At 49.3% G+C, this 21,305-nt stretch overlaps 1 protein-coding gene and 1 long non-coding RNA gene across 4 annotated transcripts in view; both read right to left on the bottom strand.

Annotated features, from left to right (window-relative positions):
- The window catches only part of LARP1 (La ribonucleoprotein 1, translational regulator), a 56,138-nt gene extending 42,478 nt beyond the window's left edge, over nt 1–13,660 (bottom strand). Inside the window, 1 exon segment of the mRNA XM_026510839.4 lies at nt 12,776–13,660. Within this exon segment, the coding sequence (XP_026366624.1) occupies nt 12,776–13,217 (442 nt within the window). The 5' untranslated portion in view covers nt 13,218–13,660.
- A 161-nt stretch (nt 13,661–13,821) lies between these two features.
- LOC130543714 (uncharacterized) overlaps nt 13,822–21,305 on the bottom strand; it is a 42,365-nt gene continuing 34,881 nt past the window's right edge. The window contains exons 4-5 of one of the 3 annotated variants that reach the window (XR_008959226.1): nt 15,965–20,657; nt 13,822–14,329 (exon numbers count right to left, since the gene is read on the bottom strand). This is a non-coding gene — a long non-coding RNA (uncharacterized LOC130543714). Of the gene's footprint in view, nt 20,658–21,305 lie in introns of all 3 variants that reach the window. The other 2 variants (XR_008959224.1, XR_008959225.1) reach the window with 2 other exon arrangements.

Here is a 21,305-nt window from a genome sequence, read left to right as displayed (position 1 = left end):
CCCAGCCACACACCCCCACTTCTCCAGCACACCACCTTACTTTGTTTCCTTTCGCAGCACTTACATATCAGCGGCAGCCATGTAATATTAAAGTCAGCTGCAAATCGACACTCCTCCCCTTGAAAAGCAGGGCCCACGACCCCTCCCCTTCATTCTCGGCAGGATCTGGGACCTCTATCATCACACCATGGTAACAGCCATGTGCTAGTGCTCAGGCGCAGACCTAAGAATACGGACACCATCTACTTCCTGTCTCTTAAAAAGCTCTGTCTGGGAGCACCAAGCCACTGCACAGTAAGTCCTACTACTCTGAAACCACCAGGCTGGACAGGGCACTGAGGGCACTCGAGTTCCAGCTGCCCTCAGACTTCCGGCCATTCCTGCCAAGGTACCAAAAATGCGAGTGAAATTTGGTGGGCGCTCCAGACCAGGACACCAACTACCTCCATCACTGCCAGAGAGCGAAGAATCCCCTGGCTGAGCCCTGTCCTAATCCTGGCCCACACACTAATCAGTGAACCAATGGTTGTTTTTTATGTTACTAAGTTTGGGGTGATTGGTTAGGCAGCAGTAGACAGCAAGAACTACCGTGTTGGTTTACTGTGTCTTCCCACTACAATGTAAACTTTGAGGGCAGCACACACCCCGCCCCCCCTGTCTTGTTCCCATCAGAATTCCCATGGTCTAATACTCAGTAGGTTTACTCAAATGAGTTAAATGAATGATTTTCACTTTGCTGGTAGCCAAGTTAGTTCCTTTCACAAAGTTAGGCTTAAGCCCTGGTGCTTCTCTTGATTAGCCTGAGAACTCTGAATACTGTCTTTTGAGATAGGCCAGCTTCCCTTCCACTGAGCTGGTTGGTATTTGACCCTGGCCTCCACAAAACATAGGTTCTCAATCTCAGGGAAAGAAGCAGGGGGGGTGGTCTCAGCAACAACCCAGTGTAACCAGATACAGAATCTTCTCAATGACTTTTCTGTCAAGAGACCGGCCACCGCTGTTTATACACTGCAGCAGGTACTCATAACCTTCTGTGGCAGCTCATCTTAGCCTAGCATCTTCCAGAGCCTATGGCAGAATGTCTCATGCCTAGGTAGAAGAATTCCAAAGCCTTGGCCAAGCTCTCAGGTGTAACACTAAAGCCGGTCCAGTCGGGTGGGGGCAAGCAATCCCCTTTAGATGAAACCTTTCTCAACACAGTGTAGTATTCATCGCCAATTTGATATTTCAAACTTAACCCTAGCAGGAAAGGACCTTGAAAGATCTGGCTTAAACCATTTTCATTTACAGAAGAGGAAAAGGAAGTCCAAACTGGACTGCCCAAAGTGTCTTAGCAAGTGAGCCAAACAGCTGGGACTAGAGGCTGGTCTCCAGTTACCTGCCCAGAGTTCTCTATCCTACCCCTACTACAGGGCTCACACCAACAACGGTGTGAGGAACAGGCCTGCCTTGGGGAAGCTTCTCTCCAGTGCCTCTTTCCCCCGAGAGAATTCAGTGCTCCAATGACACAGGACCTAGTCAGGATCTTTTCCCTTTTCATCTGAGAACTAGTAACACCTGCCTCAGCCACTCTCACACCTACAGTGTTTGAGCTGGAAGGGGCCTTAGAGACTGAGATCAAAGATACCATACCCATTTCACAGATGGCAGAGGGGAGCAAAGGCTCAATGGGACCTGACATAAGCCAGTTTTCCCACCCCTTAGCTCTCAGATAGCTTTCTATCACGGTTCTGGGGCCTTAGGCCACAATGCCCAGGGGTGTCTGGTCTCCCCACTGGTAAGGAGTCCCCTCTAGGGACTCCCAATTCCTGCCATAGGCCTTCAAGTCCTCCCTCCCCTCCTCTCTCAAACTCCTCCCGTAAGGATACTCCTCAGCTTGCAGGCTGGACAGACTGCTAGCCTCTCTGCTTTGTACGATCAAACATATAAAGTCTGGGTCCACGGGACGCATGCTGGTGTCCTAGTCTAAAGTGGGGTAGGTACTGCCACTGGACAGCACTCATAAAGGAACAGAGGTTCACTGTGGCCAGCTCTTCTCATTTTTTTCTGTAACATGATATCATTCACATACCATGCTATTCATCCATTCAAAGTATAAAAGTCAACGGGTTTTGTTTGTTTGGTGTGTGGTTTTTGTTTTGATTTTTGTTTTGCATATTGAGCCTGCCCTATAAAGAGAAGTTGCAAATTTCTAGGTTTCCAGATAAATTTTCTTGATTTTAAAATATAGGTGATTACTTTAAATTGTTTTTAAATTCAAGGCCAATCAAAACCTGTCAGTAAGTTAAATCTTTAAAAAGGGGGGGGGGCACACTTGGGTGGTTCAGTTGGTTAGGCATCTGACTCTTGATTCTGGCTCAGGTCATGATGTTGGGCCCCATGTCAGGCTTTGTGCTCAGTGTGGAGTCAGCTTGTCCCTGTCCCACTGCTCTTCCTCCCACTCTCACGCGTGCTCTCTCTCTAAAATAGATGAATAAATCTTAAAAACAAAACAAAAACCAAAAAGCCTGTCAGTCGGCTGGAATGGGCCTGAGGATGTAAGATGAGGGATGCCAGTTTGTGACTCCTGCCTTTCAGAACGTAAGTCCCATCATGACAGCCCCTAAACTGTCTACCCCTGAATTTCAGGGACTGGCACCTACAAGTACTCAAAAATTTCTGAATGAACAAATCTGGGCAAGTACTTTTGCAAATTTGCAGCTGCAAGCCCCTGGAGCAAATCACCATCCAACCCGTTTAAGTATTATCACCGTATCAAGAAACTCAGTACACCTCATGAACAGCTGAATCCGTTTGGGGACACTGTTGAAAGTTACTTCTTGACCTTCTACCTCCCATCTGCCACCAAAGCCTTACCCATAGGTACACAGGAAGCAGGTCTATTCAAATGCTCTATTTCAGAACAGCCAGCATTTCCACCCACCCCAAGCTTTGATTTTTGGGGGGCAAAATAATCCTAGTTCCTTCAACCATTGCCTCATAGAAAGGTGCAAGCATTCCAGTGAGCTGCCTCCTCTGTGTTCCTGATTTCCTGCCTCCCTCCCACACTCCCTAGCGGCAGCATCCGGCTTCCCACACCCAAGAACCTTGCTCTCACCACATCCAAACTCTACCCCTACATTCAGTTCCACTTGGGGGAAAACCTAAGCCACGTTATTCTATGCATGTAATTGGTATGTCTCTCTCGTGCTGCTGTTAATACATATACACAGAACAGGAAAAGCAGAGACCTCTGCTCCGCCAAACAAACCCAAAGCTGGAGAAAGGCATCCAAGATGGAGTAAGAGGGTTTCACTTCAAAGCACCTGAGTCCATTTCTCACTGAAATTCTACTACTAGGGGACTCCTAAACACCACAGCACGGGCTTCTCACTGCAGGATTATACCCCCAGTGACTCCTTAAGTCCCCATCTACTCTACAGTTGTCTGACAGCCAGGACAGGTCTGCAAAGCTGGCTCTAAGAAGAGGCATGGGCTGCCTTCCTGTCTATGCTCAGGACCAAACAGAAGGGATCAAGGGGCAAAGGATCCAGGAAGACAGAGAAAGGCTGGCTTTGGCACCTGAACTCTGTTAGCGAATGAAGACATGGGTCAAAACCACGTCCTTAACACTCTCAGAACTATCACTTCTTATTGTCTGCCAGGCTCTGGCTGAGCTCTCATGTTCATCTACCTCATTTTCAACAGGGACTCCAACGCGTGAGTACTCTAGACAGAGCTCCATTCACAGAAGCCTAGACCTTACCAACCTGTCCAAGGGCACTCAGTTGCTAAGGGGCCGGCGCTAACTGCAACTATGCTCGACTAACTCCAAAGTCCCTGTTCAACCACCCCATTCTACTTCTTCCTCCAGAGGTGGAGTGAAAACAGAACTGGAGTGGGAGCCAAGAGGACTGGGTTCAAGTCTCAGCCTTTCTTTAACTGTGATCCTGAGCAACTCCTATTTCCTTTCTAGGCCTGAAGTACGTAACCTGTAAACAAGGGGTTTAGATTCAGTGACCTCTGGGGTCCCTTCCAGCTCTAAATACTCCTACCTCTGAAAAAGAAGGGAGAGGCGCCTGAGTGGCACAGTTGGCTGAGCGTTCACTTTTGGTTTTGGCTCAGGTCATGATCTCGGGGTCGTGGGATCGAATCCCACAGCAGCTCCGCACTCAGCGTGGAGTGTGCTTCAGACTCTCTAAAATAAATAAATAAATCTTTAAAAAAAGAAGAAAGGAAAGAGAGCACAGCAGTGGGCAGAGTTGACAGCTGGGTCTTGGGCTGGGTGAGCCTGATTACAGCAGCACATTCTCAGGGACTTACTACAGCCTTCTATCCATGGGCAAATGCAGACCCACTACTCCCAGCACAAGTGTAAAACCAGCTGAATTAAGCTGAGGGGAGGTGGCTCTGATGGAAGGAAACCTTGTGCACGCGGCTATCTGTGGAAAAGCCTACAGAACCAAGCTACAGAGTGGCTGATGGCCGGCGGCCTAAGTGAGCCTAGGAAGTCCTGCCACAGGGTTGCCTCCCCTGGTGGAGGCGGGAGTTGCCACGCCAGCCCACCTGCAGGCCTGTCCCCTGATACCACTTCCAGGGCTGCTGCTTCTTCGCGCCGATGCTGCTGCACCAAGGCGAAGCAGGCTGGTGGCTCTAAGCTCAAGCATGAGCTCAGCTTCAGTCAGTCCATCAGAAATTGCGCTTCTCCGGCAACTGAGACGCATTCCAGCTAATGTGGCCTTCTGAAAGGTCAGAGAAATCCCATAAACTGGAGCCGCTCCCTATGCCTAAAGGATGACAGCTGATAATTGCCCAGCACTTCAGGAATGACTTGGAAATCTGCTCCCTTTTGTAATCTGGGAACTTTGCCCCAAAGATCAGACAGGAAACCCCAAACCATCTACTCTTAAGAGATTCTCATGTGGCCAGAATAATCTTTCAAAAGAAAAAATCTGACCACGCCACTCTCTCATTTAAAATCTGTAATGGCTTCTCTCTGCCTCCAGTTAAAATCACAGTTTATCTAAGTCATCTACACTACAGCCACAGGGAATTTACTCAATTCCCTGAACCCCAGGGCCTTTGCTCTAAGCATGAGCTCTCTTTCCAGGCTTTTTTTTCCCAAATAACTACTACCCATCCTTCCCATTTCACGTGATTTAGCCCCTGCTTCCTCCAAAAAGAATTCTCTGACCTAGATTTGAGGGGGTACCCCTGCTCCACTCCCAGAGAATCCCATCCCTTTCTTATACAGCACCTTCCATACTGGACTGTGAGCGCACGTGCTCCTTCCCAACACAGATCTTTGTTATTCACCGTGGTATTTTCTATGCCAAACTCAAAATGTGCTGTGTGATGCTGTCAAAGTATGAGATTTATCCGTTCATTCACTAATTATCTCAACAGGAAACTGAACAAAGCGACAGTGTGAGCCACGTGGCTATCTGGGGAAAGAGCATTCCAGAACTGAAGCCCTGAAGCAGACAGTACACAACATCTCTAGGAAAACCAAAGACCAACGTTGTTGGATGGGAGAAGTGGTGAAAAGAGAAGGTTAGAGCTTGGGGGGAATGGGTGGTGTGGGGAGCCACATCAAGGGTAGATGAGAGAGAATACTCTAAGGACTTGGGATTTTATTCCACGATGAGAAGCCATGAGAGGATCTTGAGGGGAAAGTGACAGGAGAGCAGGTAGGAGGCTGCTTCAGCAATCTAGGGGAGAAGCAATGGTGTATGGATTAGGCTAGCAAAAGAGGAGGTGGTGAAACGTCATTAGCTTCGGACAGACTTTTTTAGGAGCCAAAAGGATGTACTAGTAAATCCTACGTGAGATGACAAGGATGACCCAAGACTCTTACTCCAAGCAATTACAAGGGTAGTTGCTTACTAATTTCTGCGTCTCACTCACAGGGTAAAAAGACCACCTGCTTAGCAGATTACGTGGGCTAGAACACATCAAGTATCCAGTAAGTGGTAACTATGGTATCGCTATTCCTTATCTTGGGATCACCGGGAACTTAAATAAGCTGGTGTCTGTGAAAAGGAGAGCGAAAACCATACAGAGCCCAAGTGGACCATTTATCCAGATGGCTCCTGGCCACAGTGGGACTTCAGCTCCTCTGACAAGCTTGCAACTTCATTTTAAAGCAGAAAAGAGAAAAGGTTACCTCGAGTTACTGGAATGCATGTCTGGAGGCTAAGGTGGTTATCACAAGTATGGAGGATTATTATTACAAGTGTCTGCCTTCGGCTCAGGCTGTGATCCCAGGGTCCTGAGATCGAGCCCTGCACTGGGCTCCCTGTTCAGAGAGGAGGCTGTTTCTCCCTCTCCCTCTGCTGCTCACCCCCCCACCACCGCTTGTACTCTCTCACTCTTGCTCTCTCTCAAATAAATAAAATCTTAAAACAACAATACACCAAAAAACAAAGTGCCCTCTAAACAAGGCCTCTGATGGAGGGGGTCAGCTGGGTTTACTAATAGCACCACCTACTGAGATGGGGAAGCCCCTCACTACACATGACAGATTTATATGGCTGGCTTTACAAAATTCATCAATAAAGGCCTACATCCTCATATCCCACACCTACGGCTTTGCCAGTCCAAAGGTGCAGCCGAAAGAAAGATGTCAAGTCAAGAACGTCCCTGTGATTCTCAGAAAATCCCTCAGGGAGGCACCCTAGGCTTTCTGTCACAAGAAGCTGGCCAAATGGCCCTGGTAACTTCTGCAAATAGCGCTACTTGAAAATTAAGCTAACTCCTGATTATCCATCCTCACGTAGGAAAGTCATGAATAACCCGTAATTGAAACTACATATATCTGGCTTTGGAATGCATCTTCTGGAACATAAACCACTTACACTTGTGTGGGACATTTTAACTAATGAATGGGGCTACCCCATACTCAAATTAATTTGATCCTCAAAACAACCTCAGCACAGGGATTGGTCCCATTCTGTGGCTAAGAAAAACAGAGGTTAGGCAAGCTAAGTCACCAAGTGAGAGCAGACAGAGGTACTCTGCCCATGTTCTGATTTAAATCCTGTCACTACCTATCCCTCTGGCTCCCTCACCCCGCTGTTTCCTATGCTTTCATTAGCCAGGCATCAAAACTTAGTTCCTTTCATGAAGCCCCAGCAAGGTAAGGCCATCCTCTCTCCTGACCACTCCACCAGGTAACTCTGGACCAGCCAGGGATGTTTGTGAGCCCGCTCGAGGCCCCAGCACCCTAATTACCCCCTTTGTGAGCTTGTCTTGGATTCTGCAAACAGGGGCACTCCCATCTGCCAAGCTCTCCATTTTAAAGAGGTTTTTGTGGTTTCAGGCCCGCTCCTCCTCCTCTCTCTGCCCACCTCCCTCTGGGAGGGAACTGAGTGCTGAGTAACAGCTCTAAAATGCTTACTCTAGCCTAGGTCCCACTGCAGACAGGGAGTGGGTCAGCCAAGACACTCCAGCCCTCAGGAGGTTCAGGGTTTCAGACTGCAGAGACCACCCCCTATCCCCCAGCCTGAATGGGCATACCTCTCCCTTCCTAGCAGGCACTCACTTCCCTGGGAAGTATAAAACTGAAACACCCCACCCTGGAGTTGAGGGGGCAGTCAGCCTCCCCCACCTCCCTTTCAGAGGGTCCTAATTGTGTGCTTTCTTTAGAAGGGGCAAAAGTAATTTGAACTGCAGGAAAACAGCTTTAAAGCCTCATTTAGAGAGGCTATAAGCTAGCAGTTCTTAGCTGAGGGTGTACTATATAAACAGTTGTGGAGCTCATCACTCCTGACAAGTAACTCCTTTAAGAATAATCTAAAGGGATCGGATTTCCTCAGTTGTCACCAAAATGTCTTCTTGAAACTGGTTCGAATCAGGATCCACACAAAGCATTTGATTGATGTCTCAACTCTTCTTTAAAAAATGCCATTTATTGATAACTTATCATTTATTGATAAATTCTCACATTCAGAAACTCCAGGACTGCTACCTCAAGGTTCATCAACTTGTTCCTCGATGTCCACAGATCTAGGGCTCTATTAGGATTGGGTTCAATTCTTGTTTGGCATGGGGAAATTTTCACAGGCAGTGCTGTGTACTTTCTATCTCAGCATTGCAAGGCACATAATTCTGCTTGCTCCACAGTATCTGCTATGCACCCCAAGCAATCTGCCTAGGTTCCTCAAGACACAAGAGAACTTGGCAAACAGAAACAAACACATATAAAAAGCTCTGTTTTCGTTTCTTTCTTTTGTGTGTGTGTGTGGGGGGGTACTTAAAAACTTTTTTTCGATACTAAAAATACTTTGAAGATGTTCAGACCTTATCTGAGTCCCTCATTTTCAGATGAAAAAACAGAGGCAGAGGAAGCATGGGGGTTGCTGGTATCCACAATGATGGTCACCAACAGAATGAGAAGTGGAATGAACACGCCTAATAATTTTAAAATAGCAATTATTGGATAGGTAGCAGTTATTAGACAGTCTGTGCCTCACTCTATGCTAAGGGCTTTATGAACATTATCTTCTTTAATTCTCACAACCTTTAGAAATAGTAACTATCATTATTCTCATTTTGAAGATGAGAAAATGGTGGCTCAGAGAGGCTGAGTAATTCACTCAAGATTGCACAGCAAGTTAGAAGCAAAACTCAATATATACAAATACTGAAACATTACGTTGCCAATCTGAAACTAATAGTCAATTATACCTCAATAGGAAAAAAAAAAAAAAAAAAAAAGGCACCAGTAGCAGCAAAACAAGCAAAGCTGGGACTCAAAATTGCAGACTGTAGGATTCCGAGGCAGAGCTGTTGCTTCCACAGTCCACTTCTCATGATGGGGAAGGAAAAGGTCAGGGTCTGATGTAGCTCTGATGCTATAGTGAAAACGGATACCTCAGATCCGCGCAGATGCCCCACCCTAGTGCAGCTAGGAAGAGCGTGGCAAAGGGCCTAAGCCCAGGAAGAAAAGTAGAGAAAGAGAGCAGAGATTTATTTGGGGCCAGTTCAGTGTGGTAGAGGATCCCTGGGGTTGCCCCTGGGTTAGCTAGGATTTTATGTCTTCTGTATTTTGTGCCATCAGTCAGCTGCACTTCAAAGGAACACACAAAAAAGTGATGCCCAGAACACAAACACTCAAGTCTGAGACCTTGCCTGGATTTCCCTTTAAAGTCAAGAACACTGGGCGCCTGGATGGCTCAGGGGGTTAAGTGTCCACCTTTGGCTCAGGTCATGATCCCAGGGTCCTGGGATCGAGTCCTGCATCGGGCTCCTTGCTCAACCGGGATCCTGCTGCTCCCCCTGCTTGTGCTCATCCCCTCCACGGACAAATAAATTTAAATTTAAAAAGTCTTTAAAAATAAAATAAAATAAAGTCAAGAACACTATACCACTGCTTCATTTCATTACATGAAGTTAGAGGTCCCACACAACCAACCCACTGATTCCCCTCCTGGGGTGGGCAGAAGCTTGTGGTGATGATACATTCTCAGGTCTCAACCCACGGCACGTGCACTAGCCACAGCAAACTTAGTTCAGTTATGGTCTCTCCCCACAGCCCTGAGAGCACATGTGCACTCTACCAAAGGTAGTTTTTACAAAACGCAAATAAACAAATTAAATTTATTTTTAAAACATTCATCATACCACATTCCAAAGCAAAAATAGCCAATTTCTTGGGTCAGCAACCTTTAAGATTATACACAATATGGCCTTCCTGTCTGTGGATAAGCAAAAATCCATTTTTAAGGAGATGGATCCCATATATTTCATGGAGTACTGACACAATACCAGAAAAGGAAAGTACTGCATTCTCCACCCTCTTCATCTTACAGGTGGAGAAAAGGAAGACCCAGAAAAAGCCCTGGAAAGCCCCGCAGTCTCCCAGACATGGTATAACAACTACCACATGCCAGGCACTGGGCTATCACCACAGTGAATGCTCACAACAACCCCATAAAGCAAATAAATCATAATTTCATCCCTATTACACAAATGGAGAAGCTGAAACACAGAATGGTTAAGTAACTTGCCCAAGGAGGCACAACCAGCAAGTGGTAGAGCTGGCATTTGAGCCAATGCAGTTTTAACCCCAGAACCTTTGCTGTGTATCGTTTCCCATCCTGCTTCTCTCATACTCACAAGAGTTGTGGCTAGAATAAGGAAAAAAATTTAAAGGTCTTCGAAATATCCTAGGGGAGGGATATACAAAAAGCCAAAATGCAAATCCTGACTTAAAACGAAAACTACAAATATAAGATGGGGAAGGTTAAACCAGAATAGAGAACCCCACAAGAATGGGGGGGGGGATATTGAAAAACATCTTTTATTACTAGTTACTGCATGTGTCTCTTAAAGCACTAAAACACTAGCATCAGAGCCAAAAGGAGGGCTAAAAATAGGCATTTGCAGCAAGCTCTGGAAAGCTTTTAGCTTGCTTATGAGGCACTCATTTCTGTAGACTCCCAAAAACATATGCATCACAGAACACAAAAAATCCCAAGACCACACTGTCACTCCATTGGTGTCACATTTAAACTTGTCTAAGCTGCAAATAAAATCTGCTGAAAAACGGCCTTAGCAGTCCATGTAGACTCTTAAAAGGGGGGGGGCACTATCTAACCTTACCAGACAATTCAATCACAAAATTCTCCATCAAAAAGCATCCAAGCCCTAACAACAGGCTTAAACAGAGAAGCTACTGGATTAATTCAGAATTAGTCTGTCAAAAACTAGTCCGAAGATTCAAAAACCAAGGAGTAGACAAGACACTTTCTTGCCTTAAGATTCCAGAAAAACAAGAGCGGAGCAAAACTACCACACTCAGAATTTTGCTTTGGGCATTTAAAGCAAGTTGGCTTCTCCACTCCAGGGAAAAGCGAGATGCCAGCCAAGCTGTCTTCTTCCCACGATCAATAACCCCAGTGACGCACCCTATCAAGGGCCCCTGCACTTGCACAAAATGCTAGCTCAGGCACCCAATACCACCTGATGTCATGGCTGATTTAAAACCCACAAGGCAGGTTCACCATTAGCTAAGAAGCAGCAACCAGGGTGAGTAGCCCCATTTAAACTTCTGAGGAGTGCTCTCTCGTGGGGATGATTATACCCCTTTGAGTTTAAAGAGGAGGGGAAGGACCAAAGAGTGTCTTAAAGTTGCTTTCCCTCCCTCTGTGGGTGGATCAGGAGGGATATGCAAGAAAATGGAGGTTTCAGCACTGCCCTTTGCATAAGAGGGTTCTGGAAGGGAAAGAGGGAGAGAGGGCAGAAGGAAGAGAACACGGTTTGAGGTATTATTAGTAAACCCCAAATGTCCCCTCCTCCGAATGAAGCAACCTTAAAAGAAATAAAAAATTGCAACATGCTATTTTCAGAATTGGCTGTCCTGGTTTCCCTAGGACTACGAATGATTCTAATCCCTCGAATGTGAAGGCATTAAGCTCCCTCTTCAACTTTCCCCATTTTGATGGTTTAAACCAGTCAGCCTCAACCAGCGACTGCAGAAGGGGAGGAGTTTTGCAAAATGATCCACTTCTAAAGGACCCAAAACAGAGCCGCTGTGCCTCTACGCGCCGGCAAAGGGAGGCGGCAGGGCGCGCCCCCCACCCAACCGCCGATCTAGTCTCGGCAAAGAGACCGAGACGAGCCTCCATATTCTTCACCGCCTTCCCCCCACGCTCACACGGCCCCGCTGGGATCGCCCAAGGGACCGGGTCCACAGGACCGAAAATCCGAGCAGGGAGAGGGAGGGCGCGAGGAGCGCCGGCCGGCGGTCACATGCCGCTCCCCGCGCGGGGAGGGACCACGTTGTCCCGGCTGCGGAGGAATGCCGGGAAGGGGGGCCGCGCACTCACACTCGCGCACACGCACACTCCCGGCCGCGCCGCGCCGCCGGCCCGCACCCGCCTTCCACCCCCAGCACGGCGGCGGGCGCCGAACGCACAGGCCCAGCGGCCGCGAGCAGCCCGCGGGCCGGCGGCGCGGCGCATGGCGCCCAACTGTCACCCGCCCGCCCAGCCCGGCCACTCCCTCCCCCGCCGCCACACGCCCCTCGTGTCGCCGCATGCCCCCTTCCTCGCCTCACATTTTCCGCCAACCCCTAATTGGATCCCCGCACACTCGCCATCCGGCTCCCTCTCGAGGCGGAAGGTGCCCAGGATCGGAAAGGGAAACCACCGAATTCAATGACACGTTGGGTTTCCTCTTCTCATCATTCTCCCCGTAACCGACCCCTCAACCCGTCGCCAATGGCGATTCTACCCCCTAATATCATCTACCAGAGAACAAAACTTGTTAACTTTTAAAGCCCGAATCCGTGTGGTCGGTATGAACTCATCACCGGGCGCTTCGCTGCCCATGACATATGCTCATTAAACATTTACAACATGGGGACGATCGCAACGCTACCAAAACGGGGAACGTGGGGCGGGGTGGGAAGAGGGGCTTCCCGAGAAGGGGTTAGGCTAGAAACCGTCTTCGACACCAACACGCGGGAGGGGGGGTGGGCCCTTTTCACCGAAACCAGCGCCCACCCTCTCCTGGCGAGGTAGGCCCGGACCACGCCGTTGCCCACTAACCGCTGAGGCCCAGGCGGTGGCCGTGGGCTCCCGGGGGCTGGGCCCTCCGGCAGGGGCGGCTTCCCGAGTGTGTGAGGGAGGGCACGGCGACCCAAATTAACCAGAAGGCAATTAAAAAAAAAAAAAATCCCGAGTCACCACGACCAGTGGCGGACCCCCGGGCCCTGAAGGCCGCGGGGGAGGGGACGCCCAAGTCCCCGGAAGAGGTCCCCGGACCCAGGAGAGCAAGCAGGGAGACCCACCTGGAGGGGACTGTCCGTTCACCGTGGCCAGGACCGGCGGCAGCGCGTTCTTAGTCCACGGGTTCACCTTGGGCGGAGGGGCCTCCACGAAGTCACGGCGCCCGGCGCCCGCGGCTCCAGCCGCTCCTCCGCCAGCGCCCGGCTCACCGCCGCCGCCCTCCTCCCCGTCGCTGACCGCCAGGCCCTCGGCGCCCGGCGGCTGCGGCGGCCGCGGGCTCTCGCGCTCCAGCTGCCCGGTGCCTTCCTTGTGTGGCTTGGCGCAGGGCGGCCGAGGTCTCCGGGCGCCGCCGTCCGGCTCCCCCCCTCCGACGTCGTTCGCCCCGGGTTCGCCCTTGCCCTCGGGCGGCGGCGGCGGCGGCTTCTTCCTCACTAGACCCCCGTGCTCTTCGGCCTGCAAGAGGGGGGCGCCCCCCGGCAGCAGCGGCTCCACCTGAGTGGCCATCTGCGCGCCCGCCCCCCCGGAGAAGCCGGGCGCGCCCGAGGCTGCCTCCCCCGCCTCGAACTTGGCTTTCAGGGCACCCGCGACGCCTTCCTCAGGGGCGCTGGGCCCCAGTCCCTGCGGAGAAGGGTCGGGGTTCACGCTAGGCGCGGCCCCCCTCGCGGTCGGATGCAGCCGCCGTAGATCCGAGGCCCGCTGGCGGGGCGGGGGGGGTAGGAAGGCCCCCCACTCTGCGGTCCAGGCCTCCTCGGCGCGCGTCCCCCCCCCCGCCCGTTCCTCGCAAGGCGCCCCCACCCCGAGCCTGGCAGGCTTCTCGTCCCGTCCCTCCCTCCCCCCCGCCGCCGGGGCGGCCCGGGCTTCCCGGCTCGGGGGCTGCAGCAATATGGACGGACGGGGGAGAGGCGCGGCGAGCCGAGGCGACCACGCGATCCGCGGCAGGCGGCGGGCGGGCGCGCGCCTCGCGACGCGGCGGGCGAGGGGAGGGGACGGCGCAGCGGGGACGCGCCCGCCGAGGCCGGCCCTTGGCGGGGGGCGGGCGGGCGAAGGCGGCGGGAGCGCGCGCGCACGGCCTCGCGGCCCCGCCCCTCGCCCCGCCTCTCGCCTCTGATTCCTCGGAGCACCTCCCGGACTGGGGGGTGAGGGGTGCTCTGACCGGACGGGGGCGAGCACGTGCCTGATGCAATTCGGGAGGGAGGGCAGTGAGGGGGGCAGGAGAGATGGGTGGGTGAAGAGGGGGAGGTGTCTTAAAGGGCCAGCGCGTCAGGGCGTCCGCAGGTGGAGCACATGGAACGGGCCACGCGGCCGACCGGGCCTGCTCGCGCTCTTTAGGTTGGGTGCGCCAAATTCGGGAGAAGGAGTCCTTAATGTCATCCCTGATTTACAGGGTGAAGGAGAGGGGTGCCCATTCACCTCGAGGACGCGCCGATGCTGCCGGCTCCCTGTCGCCCCATGGGCCTGGCTCGTCTGGGCGCCGCCTGGGTGACCTTGGGCGAGCCGCCCTCACCTCCGCGGGCCGTGCTCGGCTCCTCCCCGCGGGCCCCGGCCAGGACACTGCCCGGGGTCGGGTTCGACGCCCGGCCCGAAAGCAGGCCCTTAACCCTTGGGGACAAGGGTGCCTACAAAGTGGGAACGGAATTACCAACAGCCCCCCACCCGGCCAAGCCGCCCGAAACCGAGTGTTTATAGGCAGGAAATGTTTTTTCTTTGAAGTGCATTTCGTTTTTTCTAAAGAATTGCTTTGGGCGGCTTTAAACAGACGCCTGATTGGGACTCAGAGATCCGAGATTTTATCCTGGCGCTGGCCTTGCCCCTGCCCCGGCCCCTTAACAACTCTGCAGCAGTCTGTCTGGGATGGGACCTAGAAACCTGCATATCTAAGACACCCCCTTGGGTGATTACTGATCAGCCTGGTCCTACACTTCACTTGGAGAATTCCTGGCTTCCCTGAGGGGCTGTGATCCCACCTGCTCAAGACACAACAGCCTGGGATGTTGACCATCTCCAAAGCAAGAACTAGAACACACGACCTGCTTGATATGGAAGGAGGCTTATTGAATAGCAACTGCCCCAGGGGAGTTGGTTGTAGGGTGGTTGTAACCATGACTACTGGGGAGAGGCACTGTTGGGGACAGCCCAGCAATCTGATGTCTAGTCCCAGCTCTTCCCTAACTTGCAACTCAGCCTCTGCACCTTGGTCAGCATTCCACTCTTCCCTGAGTACCCTTTCCTGGTGGTGAAATGGTAAATGATGCCTGACTTGCTTCTACCCTCTCAGCTTTTGTGAGACAATGTTAGCCAAAGTGCTGTGTAAATTATAGAGACTGAGGCCAGTGCTTCAAAAGAAGTACCAAGAAAGGTAATGATTACAGGAATCTCAATGAATTAAAGCAGGATTCTTCATAATTGCATTATATATGCCCTTAATCGGAAGGCAAATTATTGTACCTTGCCACTCAAATGCACTATTTTTTATCATACTTACTAATAAGTATTTCCTGAAGAGGTAATTCACACTGGACCCTCTCCAAACTTTGTTAATAGGGGACATTATGGTCATTGTTGGTCATTCTGTTCTGTATTCCTGAAACTGGAGGTAGAAGGTAGAGGTGCCCCCATGCAACTTGTGAGGGGACCAGGACGCTGTGGACGAGTAACCTGTTCACACTACCCAGCAATCCATCTGAGCTGAACAAGCACCTCCAAGCTTGCTGTTTGGAGGCTGGAGGGGCACTGGGATCTGCACAGCCTGGGCCTGCTCTGTCCCAGAAAGGGGCTCCTAAACACCAGTGTGCCATTTTACAGATGGGCAAACTGGGGCCAGAGACAGTAAAATAAAAGACTACATCTTAAACTGAGGCTGTTAGAGCTGGAAAAAGGAATCTTAACAATTACTCAATTTCCTTGTTTTGCAGATGAGGACACTGAGGTTCATTGAAGTGAAGTTACTTAACCAAGGTCACACAGCTAGTTCAGGGCAGAGCCAGGTCTCACACCTCAATTTCTTGATCCTAAATCCAGTAGCTTTTTCTACATAAAATGACAGAATTGGGATTTGAGTTCAGGTCTCTAAACTTCCTGACCCACTGTGGCATTCTATATTCCGTTCTAAATATTAATAATGACCAAAACCAGTTAAGAGTAGCTACTTTTATTGAGTAGCTACTATATGCTAGGTTCTATGAGAAATACTTGACATTCATTATCTCATTTAATTCTCACAATAACCCAATGAGATAGGTATTAATTCTTACCACAAATATCTATTGAGTCCTTACTGTGTGGCTGGCATGGCGAGGCCCTGTGGCTGCACTCTTCAATCACAAAAGGTCACTAAAGTTCAGAAAAGAAAATAAAGTGGGTTCGGGTGCCTGGGTGGTACAGTCGGTTAAGCATCCGTCCCTTGGTTTTGGCTCGGGTAGTGATCTCAGGGTCCTCCTACTCAGCATGGAGTCTGCTTAAGATTCTCTCTTCTCCCTCTCCCCCTCCCGCTGTTGCTCTCTCTCTCTCTCTAAAATAAATAAATAAATCTTTTAAAAAGACAGTAAGGTGAGTCCCTGAGGTCATAGGCAGTTGCTAAAAATTGGAGTGACCTGTTTAGGGCAGTGTAACTTCCCAGGCCTTGTTCTTACCCACACCACACTGTAAGGCCTCCCTCTCTTCCTCCCATTGCCAAATCCACAAGTAATTATGGAGAAACCATCGCATACACGGGCCTGGGAAAGATGCTAAAAATGTTGAATCTTGTCTCCCTAGAAGGTAAACCCCAATTGGGGGGGGGAGCAAGTAATTAAGCAATATGTGACCCCAGGCTAAAAAAGAGGTAAGACAAGATTTGCTTTGGGCAGTAAGTGACAAGGTTTAAACTAACCTGAGTGGAGCCCAGGGCTTCAATACACATGTGCTTAAAAACACAGAGACACAGAGCGAGAAAATCAAACTTAAAAAATAAAAATTGTCAAGTGGGTCCAAATACCTACTTGTATCTAATTACGTGCTCTGTTTGCCCCCAGTGCTGATAAACTTCCTGAAGAGAGACAGAGGAAGCCACCCCAGGGACTGAGGGACCCTGGAGAGCCGGGAGACCCGCTTGATAGGCTGCAGCCCATCTCCCTCCAACTGAATGACTTTGTGCAGCCTCTCTGCCTTCCTGGGCTTCCATTTCTCCATCCACAAAATGGGAAGCATAGTACCTGCTGCCTAGGTGGCTTATGGATGTGAAAGGTACAGTTTCCACGAAACTTCATTCTTTTGTGGGGAGCATAGGTAAAAGGTGGTATGGAGGTTCCTCCAGTTATCTGTATTAGGAAAAAATTTTTAATACACGTAGGTGTATAGTTTTACTCCTCTTTCAGTTGATTTTCCAAAGGAACTCGTGTTTCTGGAAGAACTTGGGCTGTGTAACTTATCTGTTGATATCAGGGGCTCCTGGGGAAGAGGCTCTAGGCAGACACGAGGAGTGGGTGGGGTCAGCAAGGGAGGGGCCTTGGCCAATACAAACTGTGCCAGCTGGGGAGTGTTATTCCAAACTCTGAAAACTCTTGGGTTCTTTGGCACATGCCAAGAAATTTATTTCAGTTCGTGGGAGGAGGCTTAGCCTAAACCTCTTCTTGTGAAGTTAGTGCAAACAGCAGTTCAGTGGGATGGGGGAGTACTGATTGTCCTCCTAAGACCTGGTTAACCCCCAGAGCAACACTTTTGTGTAAGTATGATTATCCCCATTTTACAGATGAGGAAGTAGGCTCAGAGGCAGCCCAGCCTCCCCAGGGGGTTAAGAAAAGAGGGGAATGAGTTTGTAATGAAGGTGGTTGGACAGAGAATTTAACTTCTAACACATTGACCATTTTGAATGGTGAATACCGACCTCATACCAGCCTCATCCGAGCCTCTTTCTCTTTGGTACTACCCTCTTCCCCCGGCCCTGCTCCCCTCCCCGGTATGCCTGCACTTCTCTAATGGTCTCATGATGAGCTTGCCCACCAACTTCTCCCCGCTGCCAGGAAGCCTACCACACTGCCTGAGCCAGTTCTCTGACTCTTTCCTGGACTTTGATGAGCCCTGCCTCTGCTTAAAATCTCCCTACTCACACCCCTCCCTGTCCTGCCTCCTCTACCACACCCCATATTCCAGCAGCAGGGGACCACTCACTGTTTCTTTCCTTCGACAAATATTTATGAAGCATCCACGATGTGCCAGGTACTGCCCAGGCCCTGGACTTAAGACTAGTGAGCAAGACACACAAGTTTCCTGCCTTTGGGAAGCTCCCGGTCTCACCCTGTGGGCGCCATGCTTTCCTGCCTCAACTCATGGAATTCCTCTCACTGTGACGTTCCTGTTCAGAGCAAGGTCCTAAGTGTGAATCCCAGCTTGATCATCTGGTGACTTTGAGCAAGTATTTAACCTCTCTCTAAGCCTCAGTTTCCCCATCTGTAAATTGGAGATGATTAAATAAAGTACTTATCTCGTAGAGCTTTAGTGATCTTTAAAGGAGATAATGTGTATAATTTAATAGCACCATGCCTGCACATAGTATGTGGTAAGTAACTAGTACCTTTCACTATATGTATTATTGCCAGTAATGTCATTCCATTTCCACTTGTCCAGAGTCCTACTTGTCCTTCAAGGCTCAGCACAAGATGCCAACTTCTTCACGAAATCTTATTTAATTTCCACAGCTAGAATAGATTTCTCCCCACTCTTAACTCCTAGTGGCAATTTCCCTAAAGTATATGGTGTTTTTTACTTTCTTTCTGACCTCAATTATGGTTACTTATGAGTATGCTTTAACCTCCATCTAGATTATAAGGTTTCTTGAAGGTAGGGACTGCACCCCATTCTTCTTAGTGTCCCTTCTTGCACTCACCAGTGGTGCTTTCCACACAGCAGGCCCTCAGTGTATTTTCTGGACCAAAAAATGGATGAATAAATGAATGAATGAATGACTACAGGATCACTCCTGATCACATCAATGTTCTGGTAGCTAGAGTGACACTGTCAAGGGCCAACTGCTAAATTTTATATGTACTTAATATATATAGTATATAATAAACATATTAATTATACATAACTAAATTATGTACTTTTCAGTGATAAAATATGAAAATAAAAGGTGCTAACTTTAACAAACAGAAAATAGTTTAAGTCTAGCAAAGCAAAACCCGTGTATAAGCCCATAGCCCATTGCCCCATAGGGGCAATCACTGGCAACACGTTGGTGTATTTTCTTCTAGTCTTTTACATAATTGAGATCATATTGCACATTCAGCAGTTTTCTTTTTTGTTTCCCCACCTTAACACTGTGTTATGAGCACTGACTCCACATCATGGCAAATTCCCTTCACAGTTAGTTGTGTCATCTATTGAGCACCTATGGTTTGCCTTACTTCACAGCTGCCCACCTTCTGTTTGTGCTACACTGCATTTCCCAAAGGGCTTTCATGGAGAAGGACAGACGTGATTGTCCCCAGTTGGCAGCTGAAGAATGGAGGCTCACAAAAGTTCAGTTCATTGCTCCAGAATGCCGGGGCAACAGAATCAGGATAAGAACCCAGGTCACACACACCCCCCCAATACCAGACCCCTCCACCACCCCACAGGAGACACAGCACACTTTGAAATGCAAACCCCCTGTGCCACCAGTCAAACAAACTCAGACAACCACGTTCAATCATTCCAGGGTCTGGAAACATCCAAGGTCACGGAGAGAGGTAGAAATTAGCAGCCAAAACGAAGGCAGAATGCAATTTTGCTAGCAACATGACCGTGATCAGTCACAAGTACTGAGCTCTCAGAACAGAAGGGCCCTGACCTAGGGATTAGAGTGGAAACAGTAAAGGACAAGACACGTTCTCTGTCCCAGGGAACAAAACTCCCTACACGAGCAGTGTTCTCGCCACAGACCACTTGCCTGTCCTTTACCTATAGCACAGGAAACAAAGGGTAAAGTGTTTGAGGTCAAAAGAGTTAGGTTCACACACTGAGATACCACCTTACACCAGTTAGAATGGCAAAAATAGACAAGGCAAGAAACAACAATTGTTGGAGAGGATGTGGAGAAAGGGGATCCCTCCTACATTGTTGGTGGGAATGCAAGTTGGTACAGCCACTCTGGAAAACAGTGTGGAGGTCCCTTAAAAAGTTAAAAATTGAGCTACCCTATGATCCAGCCATTGCACTACTGGGTATTTACCCCAAAGATACAGACGTAGTGAAGAGAAGGGCCATATGCACCCCAATGTTCATAGCAGCAATGTCCACAATAGCTAAATCGTGGAAGGAGCCGAGATGCCCTTCAACAGATGACTGGATTAAGAAGTTGTGGTCCATATATACAATGGAATATTACTCAGCTATCAGAAAGAACGAGTTCTCAACATTTGCTACAACATGGACAGCACTGGAGGAGATAATGCTAAGTGAAATAAGTCAAGCAGAGAAAGACAACTATCATATGATTTCTCTCATCTATGGAACATAAGAACTAGGATGATCAGTAGGGGAAGAAAGGGATAAAGAAAGGGGGGGTAATCAGAAGGGGGAATGAAACATGAGAGACTATGGACTATGAGAAACAAACTGAGGACTTCAGAGGGGAGGGGGGTGGGGGAATGGGATAGACCGGTGATGGGTAGTAAGGAGGGCACGTATTGCATGGTGCACTGGGTGTTATACACAACTAATGAATCATCGAGCCTTACATCGGAAACCGGGGACGTACTGTATGGTGACTAACATAATATAATAAAAAATCATTAAAAAAAAAAAAAAGAGTTAGGTTCAGATACAGGTTTGCCTACTTCCTAGCTGTGTAATGTTAGGCAAGTTACTTCACTTCTCTGAGCTTTACCGTCTCCATCTATAAAATGGTGAAAGGAAAATACTTGCCTGAGAAAATTCATTATGCCTTAGAGAAAGTTCCTTCGCCTCTCTCTGTGTGGGTTTTCTCATCTGTAAAGTGGAGACGATAAGAGCACTGACCTTTAGGGTTATTGCGAGGATTAACTGAGTAAATACATGCTAAGTGCTTAGAACAGTGCCTGACAAATAGTACACACGGAATAAACGTTTGCTGTTATTATCACTGGCGCAGAATCAAGAGAAACCCTCTTCGAATCCCACACACAAAACGCAGAACAAGTGTTATCCTAATCTATAGGTGAGGAAACCAACTCTCAGAAAGATGAGGTGTTTCTCTGGAGCCCTGCTGCTAGTGGATAGCAGCTCCAGGACCTCTACAGATTCCGAATGCAGTGCCTTCCCTCTCCAGATCATATTCTTTTTTTTTTTTTTTTTAAGATTTTATTTATTTATCTGACAGAGATAGAGACAGCCAGCGAGAGGGGGAACACAAGCAGGGGGAGTGGGAGAGGAAGAAGCAAGCTCATAGCGGAGGAGCCTGATGTGGGGCTCGATCCCATAACGCCGGGATCACGCCGAGCCGAAGGCAGACGCTTAACCGCTGTGCCACCCAGGCGCCCCTCCAGATCATATTCTAGCCTTTGCAAGCTGTCAGCCTTCTGGCCAATTTTAGCCCACAGGCATGTTTTGTTTGGCCCACACAGTATTTTTTTTTAATTGAATTTCACTGTGATTAGA

This window comes from Ursus arctos, unplaced genomic scaffold (assembly GCF_023065955.2).
Source record: "Ursus arctos isolate Adak ecotype North America unplaced genomic scaffold, UrsArc2.0 scaffold_15, whole genome shotgun sequence".
NCBI lineage: Eukaryota > Metazoa > Chordata > Mammalia > Carnivora > Ursidae > Ursus > Ursus arctos.
Note: the sequence above shows the minus strand (reverse complement) of the source record. Positions and strands in the feature narration are given on the sequence as shown.